The sequence below is a fragment of the Coffea arabica genome, chromosome 6c (assembly GCF_036785885.1).
Source record: "Coffea arabica cultivar ET-39 chromosome 6c, Coffea Arabica ET-39 HiFi, whole genome shotgun sequence".
NCBI lineage: Eukaryota > Viridiplantae > Streptophyta > Magnoliopsida > Gentianales > Rubiaceae > Coffea > Coffea arabica.
Window position 1 is genome coordinate 8,018,349 of NC_092320.1, and position 11,030 is coordinate 8,029,378.

The 11,030-nt window shown below is 37.4% G+C and overlaps 3 protein-coding genes and 1 long non-coding RNA gene across 5 annotated transcripts; 1 reads left to right on the forward strand and 3 right to left on the reverse strand.

The window, feature by feature from the left end:
• Window positions 1-530: 530 nt before the first annotated feature.
• Window positions 531-6,552, forward strand: LOC113691893 (probable ethanolamine kinase). 2 transcript variants are annotated; one of them, XM_027210221.2, is made up of 11 exons: window positions 533-781; window positions 1,279-1,370; window positions 1,603-1,709; window positions 2,150-2,255; window positions 2,843-2,965; window positions 3,096-3,187; window positions 4,210-4,294; window positions 4,863-4,968; window positions 5,050-5,116; window positions 5,999-6,091; window positions 6,227-6,552. In XM_027210221.2, the coding sequence occupies exons 1-11, from the start codon at window positions 660-662 to the stop codon at window positions 6,353-6,355; spliced, it is 1,122 nt and encodes a 373-aa protein (XP_027066022.1). In that variant the 5' UTR covers window positions 533-659; the 3' UTR covers window positions 6,356-6,552. The 2 variants fall into 2 exon arrangements, with proteins under 2 accessions (XP_027066023.1, XP_027066022.1); XM_027210222.2 differs by lacking the exons at window positions 5,999-6,091; window positions 6,227-6,552 and adding an exon at window positions 5,338-5,629 and having other exon boundaries at window positions 531-781.
• A 324-nt stretch (window positions 6,553-6,876) lies between these two features.
• On the reverse strand, window positions 6,877-7,637 carry LOC140004345 (ras-related protein RABB1c-like). The gene has a single exon (XM_027209796.2). It carries the CDS (start codon window positions 7,535-7,537, stop codon window positions 6,914-6,916), a length of 624 nt encoding a protein of 207 aa, XP_027065597.1. The 5' UTR covers window positions 7,538-7,637; the 3' UTR covers window positions 6,877-6,913.
• A 1,152-nt stretch (window positions 7,638-8,789) lies between these two features.
• Window positions 8,790-10,001, reverse strand: LOC140008608 (F-box/kelch-repeat protein At1g55270-like). The gene is made up of 2 exons (XM_072053431.1): window positions 9,998-10,001; window positions 8,790-9,505 (listed from the first exon to the last, which is right to left on the reverse strand). Exons 1-2 carry the CDS (start codon window positions 9,999-10,001, stop codon window positions 8,856-8,858), a joined length of 654 nt encoding a protein of 217 aa, XP_071909532.1. The 3' UTR covers window positions 8,790-8,855.
• Window positions 10,002-10,054: 53 nt separating this feature from the next.
• LOC140007961 (uncharacterized) lies at window positions 10,055-10,914 on the reverse strand. The gene is made up of 2 exons (XR_011815391.1): window positions 10,238-10,914; window positions 10,055-10,153 (listed from the first exon to the last, which is right to left on the reverse strand). It is a non-coding gene; the product is annotated as an uncharacterized lncRNA (long non-coding RNA).
• Between the last annotated feature and the right edge of the window lie 116 nt (window positions 10,915-11,030).

The following is an 11,030-nucleotide window of genomic DNA, read 5'->3' on the forward strand; positions in this document are numbered from 1 at the left end:
CCCCCGCCGCCCTCCTCTGCCCCTTCCCCCTCCCCCCGCCGCCCCCCCTTTGTGCCACCCCCTCTGCGTCGGACGTAGAGAGAAAAAAAAAAAGACAAGAGAGGATGATGGCAGGGGAGGAAGAGGGGGGGAGGGAAAAAGGGGGAAAAAAAATTCTTGTCCGGCACCGGAAATTGGTGACGGAGCCGGCAATGGAGGTGGTGGTGGGGGAGGAAGAAGAAGAAAAGGGGAAAGGAATTTTTTTTTGTTGTGTTTTGGATATTTTAAGTGTGTAAGTTAAAAATTTTTGATAAATTTTTTGGGGTTCCTGCAACAAAAGTTGTTAAAAAACTAGTTTTATACAAACATGGTGAAAAACCAAGCTTCCAAACAGGGTTATCACTCTTGAAAAAAAGGAAAGTCAAAGGTCAAAATTAGTGCAAAACTAAATGGTCAATACAAGAGCAAAAGTGAAGGGACAGAATTGCCATTTACTAATTGCTTTGTCAGCATCGCTAACATCACCGCGTTTTAATATAATCTAACTTCCAAAAACAGCGAATTTCCCGGCATTACAAATATCAAGCTAAGGCCTTCCCTTGTCGCTCCAACAAACACCAAATAGGCAAGTAACCAGCTCTGCTAAAAATATTTGAATATCCCAAATATCGGAAGACAAGATGGGGGCAGTCAATATCTGGAACGCCATCGAAGTTGCAGAGAGCCATACCTCTGACATTCCGTCGTCTTCCCTCACCATCGACCACTCCCTACCGCCTTCCGATATGAAGCCGCGGATCGTGTAAGTTTATCTTCTTTCATTTCCTGTTGTTTCAGATTCCTAAGTCGTTTAAACTAATTGGAGGCAGATTATTTTTGGGATAGTTTTGTGTTTTCAGCTTCTTACGAGCTTTCTGTTGAATATGCTTTAAATACATGTGCTCTTCTGTTTAGTTATGGCATAAAATTTGAGTGTTTTATCTAATTTACGATGTTGGCCCAATGGTTGTTAGCGGATTTAAATTCTGGAGATTATCTCTGTGATCTTAGTTTATCTCGGCGTGATTTGAGCTGTTTCATCTCTAGACTGACTCATTACACGGATTTGGGGTTGGGGGAGGGTCAGTTGAATTGATGATTTTATCATCCTTAGTTAAAAAGAATGTGACTATCAAACTTCAGTGCTTTTAACATATGCCTCGGTGGAAGTAATTTGTTTTGAGATAGGAATGTCCAAATAAATGCTTCAATCTAGTAATTTTTTGAATGTTCTGATGATTTTCTCTGGTTTTACTTCAGAGAGCTGTGCAAGGACCTGTTCAAGAAGTGGTCTAATTTGGACGAGTCTCACTTCTCTGTTGAGAGAGTTTCCGGTGGCATAACAAATCTATGTAGGTTTTCAGTTTTGTGTGCTTACGAGTAATTAAGCCATGAGCAATGCTTGATTTTAGTTGGAACTCTGTGTTGCTGCGAACACTGCTTGAATTTACTTGGAACTTAGTGTGTCTGATATGCATGAAAATTACAGTGCCTGATTTCTGGTTATTAATGTCAATATTTTTTTTTTCTCAAGTTTAATTACGGTTGAATTTTATTTGAGTAATAGTCATTTACTTTTTGCAGTGCTAAAGGTTTCTGTTGTGGAAAAAAACGGGAATATTGTCAATATTACAGTAAGGTTGTATGGTCCTAATACTGAGTACGTCATCAATCGTGAAAGGGAACTACAGGTGAGTCCTCAGGCTTGATGTTGACGTGATCAACTCAATGAGATTATTCAATTATCAAGTGCAATACTTGTCTGCTTTATTTTTATTACAATTCTGTAAAGCCGCTTTACACTGCTAAAATTTGAAGTTGCATTTGTTTCTGATGTAGTGTCAGTAACTTCAGATGATGCTTCTTCTTTAAAACAAAACAGTTTATCTTTCTAAATTTTCTGCTGATCATTTCGAGAAATTTCTACTATTTTGTGTTGTCTTAGAGATGCTATGTATTCATACGCTCACATTGTGATATTCTTTTTTATTGCTTTACTGACATAGTAAAAGAAACAAAAAGCTGTTACAAAGTGGTTGTCTTCATGGGAGAAATTCTGGGTTGGCTATCGTGATTTTTTTATTCTTGGAAATTCTTTATCACTCTGGTACTGACTGCAATATATTTTTAGGCTATCCCATACCTTTCAGCAGCAGGATTTGGTGCAAAGTTACTTGGAATATTTGCGAATGGAATGGTGCAGTCATTTATTGATGCACGAACTCTGGCTCCACCTGGTAAATTTTTGGAAATGCATTGAAGGAAATAAACATTTTCCAATTACAACTCACTTGACTCAAATTAAATGAACTTTAATTCATGCCATCTGGGTTGGCTATTGGTTGCATGTACAAGAAAATGTAAAATTGCTCCTTTTCCTTTGGGATTTGTTTAAACTCTTGATTTTTAATTCAGTTTGGGAACCTTTCTAAGTTGTTCTTCTGTCTGGAAATAAATTTCTAGTGGCTTCTGGTTTTCGAGCACGAGTATATGCACTCAAAATGCAACTTTGGAGAACAAACAGAAATGAGTTTTTTAGTCTATAGGTTTAGGACATATGTAAATGGTCCTTCGGTAAGTTCATGCTATTATTAAAGAAAAGTGGACATTATTTTGGATGAACTTAATAAAAGCTCAGTACACAGTTTAACTGGGTTGGAGAGAGTAATTCACTAGTCTAGGTACATGGATGAAAATTGTAAGGAGCCACTGACCTGAAATTAGTTTTGACATTCATCCTTGCTATGGAAAGTTTGCCTTAAATGATGAAGTTTGACTTTTTAACATGGTGTGTCATTGTTGATATGTTTTACACTCTTGACAGACATGAGAGAGCCAAAGCTAGCAGCTGAAATTGCTAAACAACTTCGTAAGTTTCATCAGGTGGATATACCAGGTTCTAAAGAACCTCAACTGTGGAATGACATCTTCAAATTCTATGGAAAAGGTCTATACATGGGATGCTATACATCTATATCCATATTCTACTTCCTGAAGGTTTTTGCTCATTTAAAAGCATTATGTCTGTCTTCCCTTGTTTTTGGTCATGTCTGAGTTGCTTTTATTGTTGAATGCAGCGTCAAACCTCAACTTTGATGATTTTGAGGAGCAGAAGAAGTATGAAACAATTTCATTTAAAGAAATAATTAGTGAAATCATTGAGCTCAAGGTATTATCTCCTCTGACTTCTTGTATCATCTGTAATCCAATATGTTTCTCTTTCTTCCTCTTATGGAACTGGGTGACTTATCATGACATATCTTTCTGTATAATATCTTCTTGTCCATAAATTTTGGTGTATGCGTTTTGCGAAGACTATTGGCTATGATTGAGTGGTAGTGAACATTGCATATGCAAAGGAAGAATGAAAATATATTGGTTTTTTTGTTAAGTTGGGTTTGAGATTCTGATGTTTGATTATAGCAATCTTTGAGGAATATCTCTCTAGTAATGCAGTCCGTTTTATCAAGTTGATGGCATATTGTCATTAAATTGTTGAAAAGTGTTTGTTTGGATTGGTTATTATTTGCAAAAAATTTTTGATTGCATCATAGATACGTTTCCAATCACCTTTTATCTTTCCAACCGCATTTTTATCTCATATATCACAAAAAGTGTTACAGTGTTATTTAAGAAAATTTCCAAATAATCTACTATCTGAACAGACGCAGCCACCTAAAAAGTTGTCAAAATAGGATTTCATGCTGAAGTCAAAGCATGGTTTGGCTTTTGAATACACATTTATGAGTTTCTGATGATTTTTAAATTTCCTTCTTCAAATGTTTTTCCCTTTTTTTTTTTATTTGAGTATTCTTTTGGAAATGTTTCTCTGTAGATATATCAATGGAGAATGATTCTTCCCTTTCCCGGAGTCATGAAGTTATCTGTGGCATGATAAGCTATTAATTTTTGCTTGAAACAATTTCTGTTTTACACTGTTTATTTTCCTTTGTATCAATTCTAAACCAGCAGTTTTGTATAAATTTTCTAAAATAGATAATTTACTCGGCTCTATGACAGATTGAATTTAGTTCTTTCTGTCATTCATCATAAAAGTGTCCGTGTGTTGTGGCTATGTCTTGGAGTCAAGCTTCAGTGTGGGAGCATGTTACCCTGTTTAAATCGATACAGTAGTCTTCTCTCCATAGGTTCAGTTTCACATGATGTGGTAAATATATCTTTGTGGAACAGGAATTGACTGGATGTCTTGATGCCCCAGTAGTCTATGCTCATAATGACTTGCTTTCAGGAAATTTGATGCTTAATGATGATGAAGGTATTTATGCCCAAACCTAATGGTTTTTCTGTTGAGACTTCGCACCCCTTCCTAATGTTTTCCTGTTGGGGGTGCTCTATGTATGCATAAATGTGCACACCCACAAATTAACTCCCATTTCCTTTGTTTCCATTTATTTGTTGTTTTCTAGAAACCTGGACAAGTTGCACCGCATCATTGCATCTATCCTTTTGCCTAAAATGCAATATATTAGTTATGGGTTCAGTCCTGCAAGTTGAGATACTGTAGGCTTGAGTTTTTCCAGCTAACTTATAAAATTCATTATGAAGCACAGGCCTCTGAATCATGTATGATATTAAACTTGACTAGGAAATATCAGTTCTCTAGCTCATTTGGCTTTGCTTGATTGGCCACTGTCTAGTAGTGAATGGGAACATGTCGAATAAGGATTTTGGTCGAAAATAGTCGTCTTTTTCTTAAGGGGTGATGCGTAAATGGTTCTTCATGGGAAGTCTGGAGATTAACCTATTCTCAACATTCATTCTGAATTAGTAGTTGATACCACTATTTCAATTTGACCAATGACTGTCTTTTGATGAATGTGCAGAAAGACTCTACATCATTGATTTTGAGTATGGATCATATAGTTACAGAGGTTTTGACATTGGGAATCACTTTAACGAATATGCTGGCTATGATTGTGACTACAGCTTGTATGTCATTTCAATCTTCTCTTCCACTCATTTGATGCTATAAAAAACTTGAGGTGATATGGAAAATTTATCTGCATGTAGGTGCCCAAACAAGGATGAACAACATCATTTCTTCAGACACTATTTAGACCCTGAAAGACCAGAGGAGGTATGTGTTTACTGTAAACTCATTGTACTTGCCATTAACAATTTTCTTTTTCAGGCTATACAAAGTTGTGTGTTCTAAAAACTTAACCTAGATAGGCTGTCTCCAACTCGTAAGATGTGAGCAGATCTCATGGCTTGATGGTTGTATATATTGGTGAATTGGATTTTTTTTTGTTTCTTCCCACCTGAAATACTAAAGTGGATTTCTGCTATGTATTTTAGGAAGTTAACTGTGATGGCTGTCAAATGCCAATTGCAGGGAGATGATTGTATTTCTCCTTCTTCTTCTTGGCTTTACTCTAGCAGAAGTATTGATGACTGACTTGCTGTTGGTTATGGACCTGGTCTTTGCTGCTACTTAATTCAGTTTCTGTTACTTTAGGCTTTGTTACTACGCTGCTTTCAAATATCATCCTTTGTAACACTAGTTCGATTTTTTGTATGTAATCTGTACAATTCAGCTTTGGTTACTAAAGTATGGTAAAGTAGTTTGTACATATGTGGTTCAAGATCATTCTATGTTGTTACCTTTATCCCATTCTGTTCTTTCATCCACATTAACCAAACCAGATTGCAGAATGATTTGAGATATACAATTATTTCATCAAGTAAAAGCATTATTGTCAATTTGAAAAATCACATGTCCGGGATTCATATAGGAAGATGGACGAATGTTTTAGTTACAATAAGCAACTTGTCGTCATAAGCATTTGGGACAGTAATGTGTTTCTGATGTGAATACGTAGGTGCTCTGACAATTTTATTTCTAGCTTCATTGATGGTTAACATCTTTAGCATATAAGAAACTCGAAATGTGTCTCACGAACTTTTTATGCAATTTGCTGAACATGAAATTAGTCAACTGAGTTGCCTTTGACATCAGGTATCTGACAAAGATTTGGAAGCTCTTTATATCGAGACAAATATGTACATGTTAGCATCACACTTGTATTGGGCGTTATGGGCTTTAATCCAGGTAATATTTCTTTGCCTTCATTAGTGAGCGGTGTTTTCAGCATCCCCTTGACTGCTGGAATAAATATAGCGAATGTAGGGAACAGTCAGAGTTGAAGAAATTTTGTTTAACTATTGAGTATCACACTTTTCACAGGCAAAAATGTCTCCAATTGATTTCGACTATCTTGGTTATTTTTTCTTGCGGTATGGCGAGTTCAGAAGGCAGAAAGAAACCTGTTTCTCATTGGCAAAAGCATACTTGTCAAGATCTCACACACGGTGAACCATTGGTTTTACAATTCTAGGTATGCTGTGATTCTTTTGTATGTTGTGAAAGTCATAGTAAAGCAGTAGATCTCTCTTTGTTGTTGTTGTTGTTTGTCAGTTAGGACTTTAAATATTTCTTGTAGACTGGAAAACCAATTGTGTTTTTCCAGATATTCGTAATAAAATTTTGTAGTATTTCTTTTTCATGCGTCATATTTGTTATTGATTAGTACTAGCCTTTCGGGGGCGCGTGTTGTCGAGACTTTCTGCGTTTTGAAATTTCATTCCTATTTTTGTTTGCATCGTGGGTTGAGGTAAAATCTGTTTGTCACTCCGTTTGAAAGCTCGTGATTTTGAACGTAGCACTTAGTGGCATCTGGCTGGGAGACGACAATCTTAATTGCACAATAATGCCCCGAGGATTCTGTCACATGCGTAATCAGCATATCTAGAAATCTTTTTTCCCCATTTCAAGGAGATAGAATCAACACTCTTAAATCGTGATGGAAGAATAAAAATTACCCTAGAATGCCAGCATGTATGTAGCTACCGTAAGAAAAACGGGTTTTTATTTTTAATTACAACAAGATCCTCTTTGAGAAGCCGCCCAGTCTCCTAGTCCTGATATGCTTCTATGTCGAACTCTTATGCCTCGATCTTCTAACCCCTCAGAATCTCCACCTTGGACGGTCTTATGTATCGCTATGGCTGTGCTTACGAACGCTTCTTCAACATTTTGAGCAGTCCTTGCTGAGCACTCGATGAATATTAAACCATGCTTCTGGGCAAATTCTGAGCCTTCTTCGGTGCTGACGGCCCTACTGCCATCCAAGTCAGACTTGTTGCCTATCAGCATTATGGTCATGTTTTTGTTAGCAAGTTCCTTGAGGTCCTTCAACCAAGAAGCAAGATGAGCAAAACTTTCCCTGCTCGTGACATCATAAACTAGGACTGCCCCAGCAGCACCTCTGTAGAAACTCTGCGTTATTGACCTGAACTTCTCCTGGCCTGCCGTGCCCCACACGTGAAGTTTTGTTTTCTTCTTGTCCGCTCTGATGATTCTAGTTCCAAACTCAGCACCCATGGTCGGATCGTGCCCCTGTTCAAATCGTTTGCTGGTGAACTGCTTAAGAAGGCACGATTTACCAACTCCGGCATCTCCTATTACAATGTATTTGAAGAGATAATCGTACGACATCTTGGATCGAATTGGAATAATGCACGAGTATTAGCAACGGCTGGAGGTTGTATGTATAGGTTGAAACTAGAGGAGATACATGGGTTTATGTACTGGAATAGAAGAGAGAATTTACTCCTTCCTATACGTACAAGGATCCTAACGTAAATCGGAGATGGATTAGGAGACGTCAGAGTTGGAGAGACCATCGTTAAGGATTCATTATTGTGTTGGTTTACGTTTTTTTTTTTCTGGAAAATCGATTCCCTCCTAGAAAAGGATTTGCACAATCAAAGAAGTTTGTAATTCGATGGTAGTTCAATCCATCTGCACAATCAAAGAAGTTTGTAATTCGATGGTAGTTCAATCCATCGACTCCGTTATAGGTTCAATTGACTCTCCTCTAAATTAGACTAGAATAGAAATAGAATAGATAAATGACGAATGACAAAAAAACAAACAGTGTGTAGTAACACTGTTGTTCTGTAGGATGCGATGCTATACTTAAGCATGCTTCCTTGGCATTTTTATTTTTTAAACCCTTCCACCCATTTCCACATCCTTTTCACGTCCAATTGCTAAGCATAGAATTTGAACCCTAAACCCAAGAAATAACTGTAAGAACCCTTCCCTGATCATTGAGCTAAACATGCTTGATATTAAGCAGGCTCAATTGAAAAAAAAAATCCAATTCTTATTCATGAAACGAGTATAAAGAAGGATATCCAAATTATCTATTTGCCTTTACGTATTTTAATACCACAATTAATATGATCAGGTATTTGCTGAAGAAGAAAGCGGCATATATTTAACCATTCTACCCAGAAAATTTCCAAGAACTTTTCCTGCCACAACATTTTGTAGCTTAGAGAAGCAAAAATGAGAGATTAACATCTAATAGTTTAATTAATATTCAACTAGGCTCACATTAAACATCCCATTTGAATCAGACGCATTAAACATCCAATTTGGCTCAAAAGCCAAGCACCATATAAGCCGGGAAATCATGACAGGCCAAGAGGCCACGGCACCGATGCTAACTAATGGAATTGCAATATGTACAACAGAATGAAGACTTTAACCAGTTTGAGATGCCGCATCCATACGTAGAACAACCATGTATCACAAAACCTTTGCTCTGCTTCTTCAGTCTAACAAGTAAAACCACCATTGTTATCTACCCAGAGTCTAGAGAGGACAGAACTAAATTAATCATACATCTACGAGGACAAACCTTGCTTGTCAAAAGCCATATAGTTAAGAGCATATCAAATTGGGGAAGCAAATAAGGATATAAATATTTTGAACCATTTCTATTTTCCAAGTGTAGTTACAATCTTCAAGCCTGAAGAACCTGGCAATGAACTATATGATGTTTAACACGATTCCTACCTGCAAGGCCTGACAAGAAATTTGTAACCAAAGTCTTCAACTGCCCTTTTCCCGAAATAGTTTCCCATAAATGTTCCGCTGGGGCTCCACTCCTACTGTCATCAGATTTGGAAACATCAACCACAGAAATACTCATGTTGTTCCGGATGATGCACAACTTTCCATTCAGAGGGAGGAGTGCAGCTGCCTCCAAAGCTTTGGAATTACCCAAATGCATCTTACTATCTATGTGCTTGCTCCAAGAATCAGTTGCTTCATCATATACCCTAAGTTTGCAGCCATCCTTACACTCCAATGCATACAGATGCCCATTCATTGAAGTGCTAGGGTTCCTCCAGCCTGCTACCATTCCATCATACACAGGGTACCACCTGTCAGTTTCGGGTTGGTAGAGCTCACTAAGAACCTGTCGATGAGATCCTAGCCCCTTCAAGAACCACTTGCCCTCATAAACAACACCAATGAAGGGCACCATTGCTGTACTCATCTCACAAATAATGGACCATCTGTTCTTGTTGGGATCATAAACTTCAGCTGATCTAAGTGACCGATGAATCCCGTCATTTTCTCCACCAGCTACATATAAACAGTCCGTGTCTGCACTTGGAAAAAAAAATGAATGTACTAAGATCCAGACACTGGAGCAAACACCATAACCTTTCTATTTGCCAACATCAACGCTATGCACATAAGATGCAAACAAAAACTTTGGCTTCCCTAATAAATGAATTTAAAAATATGACATACTTGTACATTGAAATGCAGAGAGGCAAGGAAAACGGGAAAAGTTAAAAGAGATATTCAGGCATAATAATTTCTAGTAATGCAAGCCTTATCTCGACCTCACCTCAGGCACCCCAACCCCAATTAACAAATGTCCACCTCGCTAGTTCAATGCATTTTTTCTCACTCCCGTGCTTTTTTTTCTTTTTTGGATCGTCCAATACATTTTTCTTGCTCCTGTGTTTTTTGTTATTTTTTTCTCCTCCTCCTTTTAAACACCACAAAATCTTAAGCAAGAGGTGAGCTACTGCACTGGACTGGACATAACCACAAACACCTAACGCGCATTATATGAACTGCACCTACGCATACAAGGAAAAAAATTTCCCTAGTTCCTCATTTGATACAACGCGATAATAATACCTTTAGGTTGTCTCTCTCCCTGGCTTTTGAGACTTCAATGGCGGAATGATATCTTACTTACTAGGCGCTCAGCTCAGCCGCCATCAGCTTCTTGTTTCGCTGTTGGTACAGAAGAAGAAAAGGAGGAGAAAAGAGTTCGTATGGACGGAAGGGCAAATTTGGCGGATAAGATGATGAGCTAACCTTCACGGAAATGATCGGGTTTACTATTTCATTATTCAACAGGTGCTCTGCATTTGTAAAATTAGGCCCGGCTCATGATTCATGGGTTCCAAAGTCGATTGGCCGCAGTCTTGCTGGGATTTGTTGGGCACTTGGTCTACTACTGACAGTGACACTGCTCGACTCCCAAGACGGCATTCCTTTGACACTTGTAATGTTGTACTACTAATTGCTGTATCCTCTTTTGTAAACCGACATCTTTTCCTAGGCCGGAAACCATCCCTCATTGGCCCAAAATTAGCCATAAACAATCTGGATGTCGTAATCCATGCACCTTTTGGATATAAACTCATACAATCTTATTATAAAAAATTAAATTAATTAACGGATATAATTAAATTTATGTAAAATTTATAGTAATTACAACAAAATTATACAAGTTTTTTTCAAATTTAGTAAAAATTACGCGAAGTAGTCTGAACAGGAACTCAGGAGACGCTGGATGCAAAGAATCGATTAATCCAAAGAGTTTTTCCCTTTTTTCATCCTAAGGTTAGTAAACGAGATTAGGGTGATGCTGAGCAAGTAGTTCAACTCGAAACCGCGAGCTATTCTGTCAACAACAGCTTGATTCAATCTCGTTTTGATTGAATTTGAGCTGCTTGTCTGATCCCGTGAGTCGAGTTCGAATTTCAATATTTTGTATCTGAAGATTGGAGGAGTCTAATCAAGCTTTTTATTATTTATATATATTTAATTTTTATATTTATTATTATGAAATGTCAATAATATTATTTATTTAAAGTTACATGTA

What these genes read in the sequence shown, in the direction of transcription:
- LOC140004345 (XM_027209796.2), bottom strand. Translation starts at nt 7,537, where the DNA reads ATGTCGTACGATTATCTCTTCAAATACATTGTAATAGGAGATGCCGGA.
- LOC113691893 (XM_027210221.2), top strand. Translation starts at nt 660, where the DNA reads ATGGGGGCAGTCAATATCTGGAACGCCATCGAAGTTGCAGAGAGCCAT. An exon ending in GATATGAAGCCGCGGATCGT is followed by an intron (nt 782 to 1,278) that starts GTAAGTTTATCT and finishes GTTTTACTTCAG; the next exon opens with AGAGCTGTGCAAGGACCTGT. An exon ending in ACCCTGAAAGACCAGAGGAG is followed by an intron (nt 5,117 to 5,998) that starts GTATGTGTTTAC and finishes CTTTGACATCAG; the next exon opens with GTATCTGACAAAGATTTGGA.